A 21,827-nucleotide genomic window follows, 5' to 3' on the forward strand; every position below is an offset into this window, starting at 1 on the left:
TACTACATAGATCCCAATCGGGTTTTCGCTCTAACTTGAGCACTGAATCCGCTCTGCTCGAGGTCACCGAACTGATCAAGGCAACCTTGGACAAGGGAGGAAAAGCCATGCTGGTGATGCTCGACCTCTCTGCGGCCTTCGACACCGTCCCCCATGACCGCCTTCTAGCAAGACTCTGGGAGGCGGGCCTTAGAGGGACAGTGTTCAGCTGGTTCCGGTCTTTCCTCTCTAATCGACATCAAACCATCTGGGCTCCACCTTTCTCCGCCGCGATGCCACCTCAGGAGGTCGGTGTTCCGCAGGGCTCATTTCTAAGCCCTTCGCTTTTTTACATCCTTATGACCCCTTTGGTGGCACTCACGGAGGTCTTTGGGGCCCAGATCGTGTCGTACGCTGACGACACGCAACTCCTGTTCACCTGCGACAAGGGCCACGACTTTGACAGGACTTCCATTCGGGGCTGCCTTGGGGCGGTGTTTGACTGTTTCAGCCGACACTCCCTTAAATGCAACACCGAAAAGTCGGAAGTACTTTTCTTTGGCTGCCCCGCCGACCCCAGGTGGAAAGAGTGGTGGCCTGCCGCCATGTTCCCTCCTGATAGTGATTCTGGGTCTGCAAAGAACCTAGGTAATCAGGTCGACAACTGCCTCTCTTTCAGGGGTCAGGTGTCGGGCCTGGCAGGCAAATGCTTTGCGATCCTGAGGATGTTGAGGAAGTTCCTGCCGCTACTATCCATCGAGCACAGAAAGACCACGGTGCAGGCCCTGATTGGCTCTCGCCTGGACTACGCTAACGTTCTGTACCTTGGTCTGCCGGAATACCTCATATCGCGCCTCCAGGTAGTACAGAACTCTGCAGCCTGGGCCATCTTTGGACTCACCAGAAGAGCCAGAGCCTCGGAGCTCCTCAGAACTCTTCATTGGCTGCCCATAAAGAAGCGGATCGCTTTTAAGGCTCTGACTGTCGCCTTTAAAGCCCTGCATGGCATAGGCGCCCGCTATCTTCAGAAGTGGATCACTTTCTATCTTCCCTCGAGATCCCTTCGTCCTTCATTTCAAGCTAGGGCAGTCACCCCTAGGATACAAAGGGCTCGTTGTGGGGGACGTTCCTTCAAACATCTTGCGCCCCTGCTATGGAACGATCTTCCTCTCACACTCAGATCCTGCTCCAATCTATTGGCATTCAGGAAGGATTTGAAAACCTGTTTTTTTCAGCAATAAGTCCATCTACCTTGTTCTCTTTTCAAACTGCTTGCGCCGCCTGTCTATTTTCCCCCCCTAGACCTGTGAGGCTCCGACAGCGCCGGGACACTCCTCGGAGTAGCCGTGCGCTATAGAAGCACCCCAATTAACATAACATAACAAGGGAGTCCGTTAAGTGTCAAAGTAAGGTCATTTATTTTGAGGAGAGAATGCCATCCAACATCTCAGTCAGGCAACAGCTGCAATTGTCAGAAGCCCAGCTCTTCCGTGATGTCACAGGGTTCCAAGCTCAGGCCAGATAAACAACGGCAGCAACAAAAATACCACACAATCCTTTATTCATTTTTGTCCACACATCATTGCTACTCGTGTACTACTCAATGGAAGTGTAATTTAGAAATCATTAATGTTTTTGAGGGCTCAAAATTCACAGTCCAGAAACTTGACTGAGTTTTTTTACCTTTCAAAGATCATTTTGACTATATTTTAATCTTCTCTTGAATGTCGCTATTGGTTTTCTATCCTTTCTCTTTTTTTGAGAATGGTGACAGCATTTTCTGAGATAAAGTGTTGCCAATTTGAGTGTAAGTTTGACCCACTTGTCTGAAGCTCTATGCATTTCCAGTGTAGATCCATTTTATAACTGCATGTAAGAAAGAAACTAGAATATAAGGCTTTGGGGCATTTTGTGAAAGCAATCCGCCTTCTTTTCTATTGCTCCCTACATGATGTATAACTGCAGATGAAACTCATCCACAAAAAGATGTGTTTTCCATGGGGGAGAGAGAGAGAGACGGACAGGGAGTGGGAGAAAGAGAGAGATGGACAGGGAGGGGGAGAGAGAGATAGACGGAGAGAGAGGGGGAGAGAGATAGACGGACAGAGAGGGGGAGAGAGAGATGGACAGAGAGGAGCAGAGAGTCAGAGATAGATGGGCAGAGAGGGGGAGAGACAAAGACGGACAGAGAGGGGGAGAGGGAAAGACAGACAGAGAGGGGGTGAGAGACACAGAGATAAGAAGAGAGGGACAGGGAGAGAGAGTGCAGACACTGCACACCCAAGCCACACTGCTCACCTGCTGCCACCTGTGTGTCTCCAACCATGTGCCGGTGTGTAGTGCAGTTCACCAGGTCTCTCATCTGAAACAGACCCATCATCTGAAATAGAGTCCAGATACCTGAATGGCAAAGTACATACAATTGGACGCAACATCATAGCCTGTCCGCCGCTGTGCACCCAGGCAGTTGCACCCCATCCCCTCCCGCCGACCAGTGGTGCATACCCACCCCCTGCGCACACAGGCCTCACTGCTCACCTTCCGCCACCGCCGTATAGAAATGAGGCCCACCACTTACCGGTGCAAGCCCCAAGCCCGGGACCGTGGACAAGGCACCCTCCACTCTGTGGGCCCCCAGGTCTCACATTTGGTGCTGGGCATTGATTTCTCCTTGGAAGAGGACATACCAGTGCACCCAGCATCATCGCAGGCTCCACACCCACTCAGCCTTAGAGGTGCCACTAACTCTGTGATCCAGGAGGCGACGCCACGTGGAGGTAGTCCCCCGCTGCCCGCTGGCTCAGGCCTACACTGTGGTCCAGCAGGGCACCCAAACCCTGAGCCATCCTGAAGGCTGGGACGGAGCATCATCACAACCTGCACACCTGCTCAGCACTTAAGGTGCCCCTACATCAGTGCACCGAAAGTCACCGTCCCGTGGCGGTGTGCCTGTGCCAGCCGTAGTGTATCCGGTGCCACCAAGTCTGTACCTCGCTAGTCTTGGGCCCTCTATAATTGGGTATCGTGGTGCGGACATCATCATGTCACCTTCAGGCCTGCGGAATGGGATGTTGCAGGCCCCTGGGCCCCCATACCTACATGCACAACACACGGATACAGCCTGAGAGAGGTTAGAAATGGCGTCATGGGTGTGCGCTCGGCCCTTTTTATTGGCAGGGTCACATGTTCTGTAATGCGTGTGCTGGATGGGTGTGGTGTGGGTGTAAACCAGCCATGAGGGAGTGGCTGTGGCATGCTGACAGCAGATCACTACAGGGGAGTCCTGGCACATGTGTAGTTGTTGTCCCCCCCCTTGAGTGTAAGCGTAGTGGGCTGGCCTAGTGTAAGCCAGTCCAGCGCAGTTGTTTGGGAGGAGCGGCCTATTTGAAGGGGGTCAGTGGACATTTTGACAACAGACATGTGTGTGTTTGTACTTGTACATTGTCATCTCACATTTCCCTGCAATGCCACTTGTGATTGGTCAGTGTCTACACCCAGTCGGCACCAGTTGTGTCCTATGTTCTGTTGTGGACGTGTTGCGGTTTGTGCCACATTGTTCTCAGTGTTGCCATGGTCTGTATGTTATGTGTGTGTGCTGCATTTTGGGGGTGTGGCCCTTGCTGCTCTGTTTTGCTGCCCCTTATCCCTTTTCTCCGATGTGCCTTTGCCTTCTGTGCGTATACAGTGCTGAGATATTGAGATGTTGCATACTTGGGTACATGGGTCTCTTGGTGGGAGTTAGGTTCTGGGTCATGGTTTGTCCACAGATGTGCTCAGCTCAATTATGCATGTGTGCCTTTGTGGCCACCTCCCCCCATTCCCCCAGTCCCTGGTCGTTACTCACCCTGTTGCTGTTGTGTCTGGTCCTGTTGAGCAGTGTCTGGTCCCCCGACTCCAGTCACCGTCTCCCCACTTATGACTGTGAACACCATTTCCTCCATATCATCCAGCTCCTCCTGTGGCGCAGGACTCCCACCTCCAGTCTGCATTGCTGCCTTCCGGTTGTTGCCAACTTTCAGCTTGGTTTTGCGCTTGACATCATTTCAGCACCTCTTGACCTCTTCCATTGTCCTCTTCAGCACACTGACTGCATTCAACTTGTCCACGATGGACTGCCATAGTCTACTTTTGGTTGCCAATGACACAGTGGAGGTGACAAACAGTTTTTGATGGTGTTCGACGACCTCAGTTATCAGGATCCTGTTTTCCTGCGGACTGAAGTGCTTCTTCCTACTCTTCTTCTCCTTGGCCTTCCCTGACCCAGGGTCCCAGGCAGGTCCTCTGGGGGGATTGCGGAGTTCTGGCTCTCAAAGCAAAACCAAAGAGGATGATGGACGGAGTGCTGAACATTGCAAGCACCCACCCCCAGTCAACTGATCTGGGCGTAATCCATCATTATTCTTTAGCTCACTCCGCCACCCCAGTTCAGAAATGGCTATATGCAAATCAGTCTGACCCTGTGCCTCATGGGAACAGTCCAGGCCGAACTACCAAGCCATGTCTTCACTGGACCGGAAACAAGCATCCTGGGACCTGTTTCGGGCTCTCAGCCCTCATCAGCCAGCTCCTCCATACTTGCTCCGGCAACATCCATTGTGCTTTGCTATTGTTTGGCATTTTTTTGTCCGTTTTTTCTACTTTTACTGTGATTTTTCCCCCATGACGCGTGTGAATCGCAGGCCTGTAGCTGGTTTTCACTGATGTTAGTATCGCGATTGGCCTCACTGCCCCTTATTTTGCGTTCGAGTTTCTCTTTTTTGCAGCGTGGCTTTGATTTTAATGCGGTCAGTTGACGCGTATCTGGAGACTATCGCATGGCACAGACGTGTTGAGAATGCTTGGTTAACACAGCGTAATTTTCCCGTGATAGACTACGATGTTGGAAGTTGCGTCAAGTTACTTTTGTGATGGTCATCACACGTTCTTGAGACTATGCCCCGAAGTCTGTATACCAAGTGGCCAGGCACAGCAAATGTGGGTTCCTAAGCAGACATGAACTAACATCAGTGTTGTCAATTTTTCCATTCAAGTAACACTTTAAAACTACATTACAATCAGCAGATGGCTGACTTTTATAGGATTGTAAGTGCAGATTGAGGTGAGAAAATGTGTGTTCCCATTTGAGCCGCTTACAAAAATGGAACTGTGAAAACAGTGAAGTCTCCTTAAATTTTACCTTCTGGGGTTTACAAGCAATTTTATTCCTTTTCCCTTATTAGTATTACTTCTAATCTTGTTCCTTTTTGAGGGAGGTGTAAGTTGCAAAATAATTTTAGGAACGTGTCCCATAACCTCCCATTTTTCAAGGGTTGCTGGTGAAGAGATTTCTCCAAATGCAAATATGATTTCATGTGATGAAATAAAGAGTCCACAATTAAATATGCTTGTTTATCCTAACCTTATATATTTAATCCCTCCTTCTCCCTCATTTGTCTCATCGATTGTCAACTGAGTCCCTGAGTTATCCAACCTATTATTATTATGCCAGTTCCACTGTCAGAAACGTGGAGAGGAGCGAGTTAATATGTTCAGAAATAGAAAGTTGCGCCTGCATTAGTCACCAATGAATTAATGTGTCTTCGAATACATTGACATGTAATCTAGATTTGCATATTCAACAGGTTACAGATTTATACTTTGTACTGACCTCTCTGTGTATTGTGTTTGACAACAGCTATGGGTGTTATTACAAATTACATATTTTTCCATCTTACAAGAGTACAGACTGTCATGCTAACTTATTCGCCTTTATCTCTTCTTTACAGGAGGATACGGATCATAATTACTATACCTCAAGAACCTATGGTCCCCTGGATCCGGCCAGCAGGGATCTCTGGGTGAACATAGATCAAATGGAAAAAGACAAAGTGAAGATTCACGGGATTCTCTCCAACACCCACCGGCAAGCCGCAGTAAGAAGTGTTTTACAGCATACACTGGAATTTGTTTCTTGTAATGAGCTTTTGCAGCTCTGCTATTGATTCAGCAGACTAAGTCCTGTGACTGAGCAACAAGAAGCAGAGATAGTCATCTGTAAAAAGATAATAACTCGAGGAGGTTTGCTAACACAACACATTATCCAGTCAGTAAAATGATTGGCCAGCATCACGCTTCACAGTGCACATGGACGCACAGAAAGACAGCAGGGTACACCTTAATGATGCAGATTTTTTTGCTACATCTGTTACTGTGCATGCAGTAATTGAGCACAGCGCATAGCTGGGGGGGAAGCCATTAGGCGCCAGCAGATGCTGGGTGATCTTCGAGACTGGTTTTTCCTGAAGTTGTCTTGCTTTATAATTTTCTGCACATTATCGGTCACTGTGATTAAATGGCGTGCTTGCAGCAGACACAAATTCTGCAGTAACAGAAGCTCAATTTACAAGCCTGGTCGCACTCATCAGACGTGTTGGACGTGCCAGTTGGTAACACTGACACCTGGTGCATTTAATAATATAGAGCTCCAGGAATATGATAGTATGTGGCATGTTGGATATTGTTCATGTTCTTTAATGTAACTTGCAGCTCGATCAGGAAATTATTGAGGGCTAGATGTACATAGACTTCAGTTTGCGATTTCCCAATAGCACATTTTTGTGATTCTCTATTAGGGAATCGCAAACAGCTATGTACAACAGTGTGTTTTTCACTGCTTGCGATTCCCAGTGCGCCGCAAATGGACCTACCACATTAATATTCATAAGGTAGGTCACAATTTGCCTTCATTGGGAATCACAAAAAAAAAAAGGATGGTGGCCTCCTGGGGCCAGTAGAGTACCATGTCTGTGTTTGCTTTTACATAAAGCAACATTTTTTTTTTAAAAATACAGTGCACTTTCCAAATGGAAAAAGGGTTGCATTGCAAAAAAAAAAAAGAAAAGATTTTGTTTAATTTTTTAAGAGTAGACAGTGGTCTGTTGGCTCACAGCCTACTCTTAAAAGACATTTTCGCACATTCACAAAAATGAAGGGGTTCTCTGGGGACCCCTTCCCATTTACAATTGAGTTACTACCTGCTTTAAGTAGAGGCAAAATACAGACGTTTTGCGACCACATTTCAGTCACAAAATATTCACATATACCACTGCAAAACGCTATTAGGAAAGGATGCCCTCTCTAATACCGAATCGCTAACCTATTTTGTGATTCAAAAGTAGGTTCCCAATTTGCAAAATAGGGATTTGTACATGTAAAAAAGGCTTTATTGCGGTCGCAAATGGCCCGATTCAGCAAATCAGGCCATTAGCCACATCAAAAAACCTAAGTACATCTGGCCCTGTTAAATCTAGTGTGGATAATAGAAAAGCGAGTGCCACATTTTTAGGACCAGAAACCTAACTGTGTAAATCACTCGAAAGAAATATTCAAAATATTTTAGAATCGGTAAATGCTATGTAGGAAAAAAATCGGTAAATTTTACCGAATAGTTAAGATTCGGTATTTAAGAATCGTATTTACCGATTCGATAATTCTCATTCATGGGAAGCCATTCCCTATTACTGATTCGGTAAATACCGAATCGTTAATATGGGGCACATATTCAAGGGTGGCAGGGTGTCACATTGAAACCCTGTTGTACCCCTGAATCGTACATGTGTGCACATGTGGCAGACATACATGCCCTAAGGGCATGTATGCCTGCCACATGGCACTGTTACAAAATTGTTTTTGGAAGAATTTTCGATATTTATCACCACCTTGTAGTTGGTGGTAAATAACGAATCCTTAAAGCACATAAGCACTCTTAAATGTGCTTCCTACATACCATTTACCGAAACGGTAAATAATTATTCGGTAAATACTGAATCTGTAAATACCGATTCTGTATTTACCGAATCATCACCTACTTCGGAAATGGCTCAATACCAGTCAGTAAGCCTGAAATTTACCAAATTTCGGGTTTACCGACTGGAAATTAGCCACCTACATCGGGCCCTAAGTGATAAGGAGTTATCTGGTATCCTTACTAGGAAAAGAATAGGAAGCCACAGACATGGGATAGTCACTGTTTAGTGGCAATGTGTCTTAGAAACACCAATATGATTACCTCACAAATGTAGATTTAAAGCTCTCAGGTTTCCAAGTTTTATGCTGGTGTAGTTTACTCATCTCAGGTATTTTCTTAGAATTCTGAAAACTTGTAGTCCCAGTTTTATTATGCGGTAAATATGACCACAAATCCCAGCATGGGACAAAACAATTGTGGCCTGTATGAGCCTGGATTGACAGACGTGAGAGTGCTGGAAAATGGAGAAGTTTGATGCCCGCCAAGACAAAATGACAGTTCTATCAAGTTTGCCAGATCCAAGCATATTTCATTAGTCCAGTTATTTTCACTGTATGCTCTATCTCCCATTATTTAGCCACGGCTACAAATCACAGAAAGCAAAGAAAAAACCTGGAATGGATGAGCTACTCATGTTTGGCCCATGGATATTCTGGAGAGGATTGCACACAGCTTAGCATTCTTGGATACCTCTTCTCAACCCAAAATTAAATGCAAGCAGAGAAAAAGCAATAAGGGCTGTCTCGGATCATATTAAAAGAGGCCACCCCTGCTGAGTCAGAACTGACGTACCAGCACACTGCTCCTGTATCAATCAGCCTCTCTCTTACACTGCAAGGCAGAAAATAGCTTGGAAAGGAAAACACAACACCAGCTTACAAAAAACACCACTCCTCAATTTCGAATCAGAACGCCACTCGACTCACAAAACGGAGAATACAGAAGATTTAGTTCAACAAGGTAACACATTTTCAGTTAACCAATGCTACTTCCAAAGCATTCCCTTATCAAGGCCTAAAGACAACTCCTTGAAACTTTGGGGCAGATTTACGAGAAAGTGTTACAAAGTGGCACCCAAAGTTCTTTGGCTGCGCCACGCTGCAGTACTTTCAGAGCACAGGAAAGCAACATATTTACAATGATATGTCGCATTCCTGTGCTTTCCCGTGCACTGGCGCACAAACAGCTGCCATGCACAGACACCCTTGCACCATTGTACAAGGATGCCTGCGCCATGGGGAGATTGTTTTTGTGCGGGAAGGGCCACCTTCCTGCACAAAAACAATCATTTACTTTAAAAATCGGCCCAAAACTAATGCCATAACTGTTAATGGCTTGAATCATGTAATTCTTGTTTATTTGTCAACGGAACAAACATTCTTTAATTGCTGTGTACCCCCACACTACACGTCATTTAACCATCAAAGCCAACAACATCAAATGTCGTAAATAGTAACACAGCACAAATGTAACAAAATCCCTAGTCATGAATGTGTTATTTATATACGTGTCCATGCCTTTAATGCAGCAGAGTTCAGAGCTTCCATGTCCGTGAATGAAGAGCTGGGCCAGTCAAAGTTTTTACGATCAAAAAATGGACAGCCCTCACCACCAAAGACACACTGAAGATAATGAAGTCAATCCACTCCGGGGCCCCCACGGACCCCTGCCCCCACCATATTTTCAACGGGGCCGCCGACACCATCGCACCCATGTTCTGCCACACCATTAACCGCTCCCTGGCAACTGCCTTGTTCACTGATGACTGGCAACACGCTGAGATCAACCCCCTCTTGAAGAAACCCTCGGCAGACCCCACTGACCTCAAAAACTACAAACCCATCTCCCTGCTCCAGTTCCCAGCGAAAGTCATCGAGAAAGTCATCAACAGTCAACTCACCATATTCATCAAAGAGCACAACATCCTCGACTCCCCCCAATCCGGCTTCAGAAAAAAACACAGTACGAAACCGCCCTCCTTGCCGCAACAGAGGACATCCGTACCTTACTGGACAAAAGAGAAACAGCAGCACTCATCTTCCTTGACCTCTCAGTGGCGTTCAACACAGTCTCTCACCTAGTTTGCAGACTCCACAACGCAGGGATCCACGACTGGATCCACTCCTTCCTCTCTGGCAGAATGCAGCGGGTCGGACTCCCCCCTTTCCTCTCAGACCCTACACCTACCACCTGTGGAGTCCCCTAGGGGTCCTCCCTCATCCCTACAGTCTTCAAGGTCGACATAGCTCAACATTGTGTCATCCGCAGACGACACCCAGCTCATCCTCTCCCTATCGAACGAACCCAACACCGCCAGACCCAACTTTCGAGAAGGCATGGAAGCCGTCGCCAAATGGATGAAAAAGAGCTGCCTACAACTAAACACAAACAAAACGGAAGTACTCACCATGGGCCCAAACCCAGATGACTGGAACAACACCTGGTAGCCCCCCGCATTCGGAAGCCCGCCCACCCGCACAGAACACACATGCAACCTTGGAATCATCCTGGACTCGGAGCTCAAAATGAACCGCCAGATCAACTCCGTCTCGTTCTCCTGCTTCCACACCCTCCGCCTCCTAGGTAAGACCTTCAAATGGATCCCCCTCGAACACAGAAAGACCGTCACTCACGCCCTGGTCACCAGAAGGCTCAACTACAGTAACGCACTCTATGCCTGAAAAAACAAAAACCTCACCTGCAAGGTACAGAACATCCAAAACGCCGCCGCAAGATTGGTCCTCAACCTGCCAAGGCACTGCCACATCTCCCTGCACCTGCGCACACTCCACTGGCTCCCCATCGAAGCTACAGTCACCTTCAAGATGCTGACCTACGCTCACAAGGCCCTGCACAACACCGGACCAGCATACCTGAACACCCGACTCAAATTCCACGCATCCCAAAGGACCCTACAATCAGCCCAGCTCTCATACGCCATGATCCCCCACACCAGAAAGACCAGTTTGGGAGGCTGCTCCTTCTCCTACCGCGCAGCCAGTGCCTTGAACGACCTTCCGCTCCACCTCAGACAGATAACATCGCTCTACATCTTTGCAAAAAAACTCAAAACCTGTCTTTTCAAAAGACCCCCTTCTTTATGGACTGGAACCTGCACCCCCCCCCCCCCCACACCTCCAGCGCCTTGAGACCCTTACGGGTGAGTAGTCGTGCTTAACAAACACCTGATTTGACAGATTGAGTGGGGTGCACACTAAGCATGGGCGGAAAATCCGTTACGCTCGCGGATTTTGCGGATTTTCGGGAAATCCGCAATCCGCGAGATTTGCGAATTTCCCGCCAAATCCGCGAGCAGCGGATTTTGCTCGCACTGCTCGCACTGTTCGCGTGAGTTCGCGCCCCGCGAATAAGTGCAAAATTGCAGAAATACGATCTTAGCAAAACTGAAAGTAACTACTTACCAGGTTCAAAAGTTCAGGCACATCATTAGTAGCCATTTCCTGTAGTGCTTCCTGAGGGGCCCCTCCAGAGTTCAGTTGCCAGTTGAAACTATTATGTGACCCTGCTCTGAACCTCAGAATAGTTACACATATGCCACAAAGGTCCTGAATTACAGCTAAGGGAGACAAGCAGGAGCCAGGCTGGAAGTTAAAATCCATTAATCAGCCCCTAATTCATTATTGTCAGTTGGGGCAGGGCAGGTGTTGTAACTAATTTTGCAACAATGAAAGCACTTAGCAAGTGCAAAAGATCACTAATCAGGGCGCACTAAGGAAGCAGGTGCCAGCTAAAAAAATATTCTGTGACACATTAATCAGCCCCAAATTAATTCAGGTCACTTGAGGCAGGGAAGGTGTGCTTTGCTTTGCCGAAAATAATGTACACTGGACAACCAGAGGGTGTGGTGATGAAACAGAGGGTGGCATGGGTGGGCCAGAGGGTGGCATGAGTAGTCAGAGAGTGGCAGTGGTGACAGAGAGTGGCAGTGATGAAGAAGAGTGTCCCAAACAGGCTGGACACGTAGAAACAACAAGTTCGCAAAACTTGCGACCCGACAGGTAAGTTCGCAAATTGCGAAATTGTAAAAACCCTCGCGAACTGGCAGAAACACGGGCGAACACAAAAAAAAAAAAATCCGCAAATTCGCGGGAATTCGCGGATTTTGCGGATTGCGAATCCGCAAATCCGCAAAATTCGCGAACGCGAGATCCGCAAAATTCGCCCATGCTTAGTGCACACTAAGGCCCTTCTGTGAGAGCAGGGACGGTGTCTCAGAGAGGACACGCACAGTGTGCACAGGTGAGAGGCAGTTATGGTGGGGGGCACACTGGGACCTGACTGTGAAGGCAGGGACGGTGTCTCACAGAGGACATGCACACTGCACACAGGGGACAGGAAGCTTCAAAGGGGTGCACACTGGGGTCTGTCTGTGTGGGCAGGGACTGTCCCTCGCAGAGGACATGCACAGTGCGCACAGGTGACAGGCAGCTTATGTGGGAGGCAAACTGGGGCCCCTCTGCGAGAGCAGGGACGGTGTCTTACAGAGGACATGCACAGTGCATACACTTGACAGGCAGCTTCAGTGGGGTGCACACTGGGACTTGTCTGTGAGGGAAGGGTCTGTGTCTCACAGAGGACACGAACAGTGCACATAGGTGAGAGACCGCTTCAGTGTGGGCACACTGGGACCTGTCTGTGAGGGCAGGGACGCTGTCTCACAGAGGACATGCACAGAGCGCACAGGTGAGAGGCAGCTTCAGTGGGGTGCACACTGGGGCCCCTCTCTAAGGGGAGGGATTGTGTCTCGCAGAGGACACACACAGTGCATACTGGTGAGAGACAGCTTCAGTGGGGTGCACACTGGGGCAGGTCTGTGAGAACAGGAATGTTGTCTCTCAGAAGACATGCACAGTGCACACAAGGACAGGGAGCTTCCGTGGTGTGCACATTGGGGCCCCTCTATGTGAGCAGGGACAATGTCTCAGAGAGGACACACACAGTACGCACAGGTGACAGGCAGCTTCAGTGGGGTGGACACTGGGGCCTGTTTGTGAGGGCAGAGACAGTGTTTCACAGAGGACACACACAGTGCACACAGGTGAGAGGCGGCTTCAGCGGGGTGCACACTGAGGCCCCTCTGTAGGAGGAGGAACAGTGTTTTGCAGAGGACACACACAGTGCACACAGGTGAGAGACAGCTTCAGTGGGGTGCACACAGGGACATGTCGGTGAGAGCAGGAACGTGGTCTTGCAGAGGACATGCACAGTGCACACAGGGACAGGTGGCATCAGGGGGTGCACACTGGGGCCCCTCTGTGTGAGCTGGGACAGTGACTCAGAAAGGACACACACAGTACGCACAGGTGACAGGCAGCTTCAGTGGGGTGCACACTGGGGCCTGTTTGTGAGGGCAGAGACAGTGTCTCACAGAGGACACACACAGTGCACACAGGTGAGAGGCGGCTTCAGCGGGGTGCACACTGAGGCCGCTCTGTAGGAGGAGGAACAGTGTTTTGCAGAGGACACACACAGTGCACACAGGTGAGAGACAGCTTCAGTGGGGTGCACACAGGGACGTGTCTGTGAGAGCAGGAACGTGGTCTTGCAGAGGACATGCTCAGTGCACACAGGGACAGGCAGCTTCAGTGGGGTGCACACTGGGACCCGATTATGAGGGCAGGATCGGTGTCTCGCAGAGGACACACACAGGGACAGGCAGCTTTAAAGGAATGCACACTGGGGCCCCTCTGTGAGGGGAGGGATGGTATCTCACAGAAGACATGCACAGACAGTGTACACTAGGACAAGTAGCTTCAGTGGGGTGCACAATGGGAGCTCCGTAAATCCCAGTGTGCCCCTTGAGGGAACCCCTCCATGCACTTTACAGGGGGCCCCCTCATGTTTTGTTACGCAACTGTTTCTATTACAGAAGAAAAGGATATGCCCACTGATACTGCCCAATGAGGCAGTCACCAGTGGGGAGACCTCTCCTAGTCCCCCGCGTGCAGGACAATCAAGGTAGATGCCCAAGAGCGTGCAGTGCAGCTACCAAACAAATGTAGGACCATCCTTCCAGTCCTGCCGAGTAACATGCATCAAGTGTTACACTAACGCATTTAAGTTTGGTGAAGCGCATCACCACACTAAAATGCAAAATCATGCGTTTAAACACCTTCTGAAGTTACTGACAAGTGGGAAACTGGAGCACCGCTATTTCACCCTGAGCAACGTATGACATCCACAGAGTGCTTTACCCTATTGGTGTTGAATTTGTACTTATGAAGTTTTGATGAAATCTCATGCCTGTGTCCAGTGGTGCCTGCCAGGCTGGCTGCGGCTCTGCGACGGCATTCACGTCACAAGACTGCAACATTGTCCATTAATTTGCAGAGTGAGGGCATATAACACTATTGGGTGGCAGTTATGTTGCTCTCGCCCTAAGTCCGCCAGCTTTGCCCAGACGTGGGTCCTGGCCTCACTGTGCCACTGGAATCAAGCTATCCTGGCTGAAGAGGTGTGAAACCCCGAATCCGGACCTAGGATACTTGTTTCTGGCCCAGGGAGTACCTGGCTTGGAAGTTTGGGCTGGACTGTTCCCATGAGGCACAGGGTCATGACTGATTTGCATATGGCCAGGTGTAAACTAGAGCGACATGGTGAGCAAAAGAATGATGGATTTACCCAGATCTCTTGACTGAGGGTGAATGTTTTGATTTGTTCTGCATTCTGTCCATCAATTGTGTGTCTTTTGCTTTCTCGCCCTAAGTGCACCAGGTATGCCCAGACGTGTGTCCTGGGCTCACTGTGCCACTGGAATCAAGCTATCCTGGCTGAAAAGGGGTGAAACCCTGAAACCGGTCCTAGGATTCTTGTTTCCGGTCCAGGGAGGACCTGGCTTGGCAGTTCGGGCTGGGCTGTTCCCATGAGGCACAGGGTCAAGACTGATTTGCATATGGCCAGGTCTAAACTGGGGTGGCATGGTGAGCAAAGGAATGATGGTTTTAACCCAGTTCTCTTGACTGGGGGTGAATGTTTTGATTTGTTCTGCATTCCGTCCATCAATTGTGTGTCTTTTGCTAAGTAGTTGTGCAGCACACCACTGCCTGTGCCTCCCTCACGAGGACCTGGCACCAGATACGTCTGCTGGAGACTTGTCATCACGGCTCGCGGCACACAGTCACTCTTAGGCCTGTAAAGCAATCAGCTTTTTGAAAACAGAGTTAGTTTTACGTTGTCAGCCTGAGCTTGCTGCTCTTCTCAGGCTTCACTGGAGTGGTGCCACAGCAGGATCACTGTGACTTTAATAATGATTTATAGCTGCTCAGAGCGTGGCTGCCACCTCTCAGCCTGCTGGGTCGGCTGAGGCTCCCATGCAGGACAAAGGCCGAAGACAGACTCTGTACATTTCTGTGGGTTGCACCTCCAGCACGGAAGCATTATTTATAAATGAGACCATGGTGACCTAAGTACTGCCTCTGCTGTCTGCCCGCACAGGCTGCTTGACTGCTGCAGACATGTCAGCACTACCTCACTGCATGTGCATTTGAGCAAGCATTAGCTCTTACTTCTAAGCTTCATATAGCACTAATTAGGGTATTTTTTCATATGTATATCTTCTCCTCGTCTTCATTGCTTGTTTTTTGCTCGCGAGAAAGTGTCACTCATAGACATTGAATGTCACTCATAATTACACTGACATTATGAAAATGTCACATATAATCAATCTGAAACATTGGCAGCTATGCAGTCACAATGGGCTGGTCTGCCTCCGAAGAAGGCAAGGGCCAAATTGAGAACTTTCCCCAGGGCCCAGCTCACCCCTGGTCTCCTGGCACAGTAAGGTGGCCGTTTCTTGTCTCCTGGTCAGAAGCAGGCAGCAAAGGGAGAGGTCCTTCCTCAGCACCCTGAGGTGAGCCCCGCTCTCCACGTCTCTCACAGCAGTCGGGGCCTTGCCAGGGGGTCCTTTTTTTTTTTTTTGAAAAACTTTATTGTGCAAAACAGAAGAATTACAAGTATGGGCCTACAGCCCAGAGGCCGGCCGCTAATGATCATCAAATAAATAGGCAGTCAGTGAAACAGCAGCAGGTCTCGGGTATGTCCAACAAAAGTGCAGGATACACAGTCGGCAACAAGGAAGCATGCAGGATACGCAATTTTTTATTTTATAAAAGGAACAATGAAAAACAAAGAGACAAACAACTCAAGGCGTGAAGCATGGGAAATGAAGTCGAGCTCTGACTCTGGGGACCTACCATAACGGATTGGGAATCAGGAGGACATTGAAAAACCAATGGGGGGGAAAGCAGTGGGGAAGCCAGGACATTCAATAAGGGAATATGTGATTGAGGAACCCCAAAGGTCAAGGGGACAGGGAAACATCAGGGATATTCGCGAAGGGGGGAGTGCAAATGTCTCCCCGGTACGCATTGCATTGGCCCCACATTTTACTCCACGCCCCAGGCTTGCCACTAGCCAAATACACCGTCTTCTCCCTGAACATGCACCAGTCCATGTTCTCCTTCCACTTTGACATGGTGGGAGGCCGTTGGGATCCCCAGAGCTGTGCGATGTCCCTTTTAGCAATCATGTTCCCAAGAGCCGCCCACCGGGTCTGGGCAACGTTGTAATCATTCGGCTCCCACACATTCAACAAACATCTTCGAGCCTCAGGCAACAGGGTGACCCCAGTGACGCACTCCATCACAGCATGCACACGGCGCCAATACGTAGCGACCTCATGGCACTCCCAGAGGATGTGAAGAAAGGTGGCACTCATTCCACAGCCTCGCCTACACAACCCATCCGACGAGAAACCCATGGCAATCAAACGAGGACCAGTTACATACACACGGTGAAGAATTTTAAGCTGAACAAGGCGGAGACGGGCCGGAATGGCAACCTCTTTGGGGGAGGATAGAGCAGACTGCCAGTCTTCGTCGTCCAGTTCCAACCCGTCACTAGCCCAGGTCTCCCTGAGGCGCACGAGGAGATCTGCCCGATTGTTGATCAACTTTTTATAGATCAAGGAAATCGTACTATTGGGCAGATGACCGTCAAGTATACGATCCTCAAGTGGGGAAGATTCAGGGAGTACAGCACCGGCCGTGAAGACCAACAGTAAAGCATGATGCACCTGTGCGTATCTGAAGAACTCCCGCTCACTCAATTCATATTCACTCCGAAGCTCCGCAAATGTTTTCACCGCACCCTTCACCCAAAGATCACCCACTCTGCTAAGTCCAATCATATCCCAGTTCTCAAAACCTTTCGTCTTCCAGAGGCACCCCAACCGTTCCGAAGCAAACAAAGGGGTCGCCTGCGTCAATCGATCATTCCATCCCAGCGCCACATTTGCATCGTTCCACACACGCACTGCAATTTTAGTGGGTCCCGTAAGGTTCCTCCCCGCCGTCCGAGAGTAAAGTACTCTGTTAAAGTCGCCACCGGGCAACAAGTATTTGTCCATAGCGTAGGCAGGATTTGACCCTGGAGCGTATGTGGCATGGTTAATGATGGACAACTGGGAAGGTCAATAGTATCTCCTGATGTCCGGGAGAGCGATATCCCCATCGTACCAGGGGAGGGTCAGTTTCGAGAGAGCAATGCGCGCACGGCCGTCCCAAACAAGTCTCCTCTGGAGCCCCTCAACCTCCCGAAAGTAACGCGCAGGAATATCAAAGGAGTTCTGGAGTGCGTAGAGAAATCGGGGTAAGGACATCATTTTAAACAGCGCCGCTCGACCAAGTGGGGACAGCGGCAATCTGCGCCAAAGGTCCACGTCGAGCTTCAAGCATCGCAAAGGAGGAAGGAGATTATGTTCATAACGGGCAGCCGAGTCCAACGATATATAAACTCCGAGATATTTAAAGCCAGAATGGGAGACCTGAATGGGAAACCTGGTCGGTAGGGGAGGAAGACCACCAGAGATGACATATACGCAGGACTTGGACCAGTTGATAATCAACCCGGAGTTCTTGCCAAAGGAAGTTAGGACATCAAAGAGGACATTAAGGGACTTACGAGGGGAGGTAAGGTACAGGAGAATATCATCTGCATATAACGACACCCGGTCTTCAAAGTCAGGGGTCCAAGAATGCCCTTTATCGAGGGCTCCCATCGAAGCCAGGCAGCAAGCGGTTCCAGGGCGAGGGCAAAGAGCAGGGGGGACAGTGGACACCCCTGTCTAGTACCCCTCCCGAGAGCAAAAGACTGGGAGACTCTACCGTTAACAACCACCAGGGCCAGAGGGTCCGCATACAGTAACCTCACCCAACGAATGAATCCCGCACCAAACCCAAACTTCTCCAGTGTGGCCCAAAGATACGGCCACTCTATTGTATCAAAAGCCATCGTGGCGTCTAATGAAGTCAAAATGGCCGGTTCAGACAGAAGCTCCGCCCTTGCAAGAACGCCATGAAGGCGACGCAGGTTTAGAGCCGTGTTCCGGTGCGGGATAAAGCCGGATTGATCCGGATGGACCAGGTCACAAATAACAGTGAACTCTGCGTTTAGTAGAGAGATGGGCCGGTATGAGGCACAACGGTCACAAGGTTTGCCCTCTTTGGGAATCACCAGTATGGTGGGCAGGCGCTGATCAACGGGAAGCTAGCCAAGGTCACGCGCCTCCGGGAACATGCAACGGAGGTACGGTGCGACCCTGTCCGGGCAAAGTTTATACAATTCGATGGGCAGGCCATTTGGCCCCATGGCTTTACCGGAACAGAGGGAACGAATGGCAATTGCTATCTCATCGACTGACAACGATACCTCCATACTCTCCCGGTCCTCATCGGACAGGCAGGGTAGCATGATATCCCTCAGCAAAAGCCGAGAGTCATCCTCGTCCCTGTCGGACACCGGGGAGTAGACCACACGAAAATAGTCAGCAAAACATTCCACAATCTCACCAGGGTCAGTCACCTCCACACCATCGGAATTTTGAATCACAGGGACCACACGATTCGCTCTCTCCTTCTTATCAAGCCAGACAAGCAGCTTACCCACCTTGTCACCAACGTCATACACTCTACCTTGTTGTTCTCTGTACATTGATTTGGCAGCCTCTGTCACAAGGGATTTGTAATCAAACTGTTTCAAGCTAAGGGCGTGGAGTCTATCCCGGGTGACACCCATATCCAGGTCGTCTTCTAGGCCCAATATTTCAGCCTCCAGACTCTCGACCTCCCCGTCCCTCGCTTTCTTGGTCTCTGCTATTAACGATAGGGTGTGTCCACGAATAACAGCTTTAAAGGCCTCCCATAAGGACACCGAGGACGAGACAGAGCCCTCATTCTCAAGGAAATAGTGATCAAGTGACTTAGCGAGGCTGGTGCGAGTCTTAGGGTTACGCAGATGCCAAGGGTTGAAAGGGGCAACCCGTCCCGCAATATGTAAACCCACGTCAAAAAGAAGCAAGACAGGAGAGTGATCTGAGATACCCCTGGCCAAGTGGCTGATTTCCCCGATGCATGAGGACTGGGCAACGGGCATTAGGAGGTAGTCTTGCCTGGAGAGACTCCCGTGAGCACCAGAGTGAAAGGTATAGTGACGTAAAGTCGGATGCATCAGCCTCCAGGCATCCACCAGACCAAGGGTGTCCAAGAACCCGCCCAACCACGATAGAGACGCGGGAAGGTCCCTGGGGGGGTGACGGTCCATGTCACCGGGAAGTACCGAATTGAAGTCCCCACCCACAAGGAGAACACCATCAGGGAGGCCCAGCAGCAACCGACCCACATCAGAAAAAGTAGAGGCCTGGAGGCCAGGGGGCACATAAACAGAAACCAAAGAAAGGGTCTTAACCTACCAGTGAGGGCGATATAGCGTCCCCTGTCATCAGGAGTAACGCTATCAATCTCAAGAGGGAGGGAAGACCGGCGCAAAATACCCACGCCCCTAGAACCAGTGGTAAACCCAGAATGTGCTACCAGTTTGTAACCCCATCGATTCATCGCATGACACACATTGCCAACTAGATGCGTCTCTTGCAGGAGTACCACATCGGGGGACAAACGTCGTAAATATTGCAAAACAACACCCCGTTTTATACGATCACCCAGACCATTGACATTCCACGATATAATCTTCAGCCCACTACCCCCCATTCCCAAACATGTTACATGGGGGTCCCCATGAAGAGCAGGACATCGGGATCAGAGAAAGAATCAATACGCCGCCTTGAGCAAGGAAAACACAAACAGAAACACCCCCCCACCCCCCAACTGGAACCCGTTCCAACACCCCCCTCCCTGTACCCCTGCAAAAGAACAAGAAACCACCCCAAAATGCAGTGTGCCTGTCTCCCTAACAACCCCATTCTACAGGAAGACCCCGGAGGAGGAAAGAGGCCCGTTCCCACCCACCACCCAAATGTGGACTACTACAAGGCAACAGAAATAGAAAGATAGTACCCAGCTGAGCAAAGTCCAATGTTCAGAGATGAAGGACCGAAGAGTCACTTATGAGTAGGCTCACCACCCTCGGCACCGCCAGGGTGCTCCGTACGTTCGCCTCGCCCCGGCAGGGAATCCAACCAGTCGCCCACACTGTCTGGTCGATCGAAATAGTAGGTCCGTCCTGATATTCCACACGAAGCCTGGTAGGGTAAAGCATGGCGTACTTGAGGCCCAGGTCCCGGAGACGTCGCTTCACACCCAGAAAACCCATCCGTTGGCGTTGGACAAGTTGTGTAAAGTCCGGGGAAAAGTTAATCGAGGAGTTCTCAAATTTCACTGGGCCATGCACTCTTGATGCCTGCAAAATTGCATTGCGGTCCCTAAAGTGAAAAAGTCTCGCAATAATGGGCCTCGGAGGGGCGCCCTGCTTGGGTTGTTCGCTCGGAACTCTGTGTGCACGCTCCACCGCGAAGAATTTACTCAGGCCATTGGGAGCAAGATGGGTGAGGATCAGATCCTCGACCAGGAGGTCCACAGAGTGAGACTCAGGGTTTTCCGGGACCCCAATGACGCGGATATTATTGCGTCTTGCCCTGTTTTCATAGTCCTCCAGCCGATGGGACATTTGGTCATGCACCAATTTCAAATTCCCAAGTTCCGTTTGGAGTTCCACCACATCTGCCGTGAGGCTGGAGGTCTTCAAATCGAGCGACTTAACCTTTTCGTTCGTTTTGGACAAGTCAGCCCGGATCAGGGTGACATCCACCGCGACAGTGTCAATTTTACTAGCCAGGGCTTCGTATTGCTGGCCGATGGTTTCCCTCATACCGGTGATGGCGCCCATAATGTCTTGTAGGGACAACTCGGCAGGAGCAGAAGAGTCGTCTCTGGTGTCCTCCGGAGTTCGGCTGGAAAGCCCAGGGGAGCCTTTAGCTTGGGTGTACCGATCCATAACGTTGGTCTGGACCGGCACACCACGTTGAGATGGTTTTGTCCTCCTCCTCTCGGCATCCCCCCTTCCTGCCATACTGGAAACTGTTCTCCGGAGGGGCCCACACAACCTTGTGAAAATGGCCACCAACAGTCCGAGCGCCAACGTGCCAGGGGGTCCTTGACCGTGGGCACAAGGGAAGGAGCAGGGGAATGGTGCCTCAGCATAGCACTTCCCCTTTCAGCAGTGGTACATTGCCCCCCGCCACCAGCTGGAGGTCTGTACTTTCCACAACACTAGGCTCCACAAAAAGGCAGATCAGAGTGAACTGCTTGACTCTCGGTGTGTACACTGCAAAGTTATGATGAAAATTAGCAGTCAACATGTGCTGATTGTGGAAGAGGATGGTGACAATCCCCAGCACTTCCCATTGCTGGGAAAAGGTAAATCACTCCAGATGCACTTAGTGATGAAAATGGGGTGGAAATATAAAGCACTCACTGCGCACTTAGTTTGAGGCAGACAAGGGGCTGAAACTGCGCTGGGGCTCCTTGGAGAACAATTGGCACAAAGGCAGTACAACTGTCCAGCACATTCAAAGTAGTTGCAGAGCACCTTTCTATCCATTTGACCAAATAATAAACAGTCAGCAGGTCAGCACAGCAATTGCACTACCATAGAATGGTGGCTCCTACTGGCCACCCACCAGGGAAGCCAAAACCTGTGAGTAGCTGATAGCAGGGCAACAAGCAGAAAAGCAAATCAGTGAATCCTT

At 49.8% G+C, this 21,827-nt stretch overlaps 1 protein-coding gene across 1 annotated transcript in view; it reads left to right on the forward strand.

Annotated features, from left to right (window-relative positions):
• PLXDC2 (plexin domain containing 2) overlaps nucleotides 1-21,827 on the forward strand; it is a 1,375,592-nt gene that overhangs the window by 592,671 nt on the left and 761,094 nt on the right. The window contains exon 3 of the mRNA XM_086941957.1: nucleotides 5,745-5,891. Coding sequence (XP_086798083.1) covers nucleotides 5,745-5,891 — 147 coding nt within the window. The remainder of the gene's footprint in view (nucleotides 1-5,744; nucleotides 5,892-21,827) is intronic.

The sequence above is a fragment of the Lissotriton vulgaris genome, chromosome 10 (assembly GCF_964263255.1).
Source record: "Lissotriton vulgaris chromosome 10, aLisVul1.2, whole genome shotgun sequence".
NCBI classification, from domain to species: domain Eukaryota; kingdom Metazoa; phylum Chordata; class Amphibia; order Caudata; family Salamandridae; genus Lissotriton; species Lissotriton vulgaris.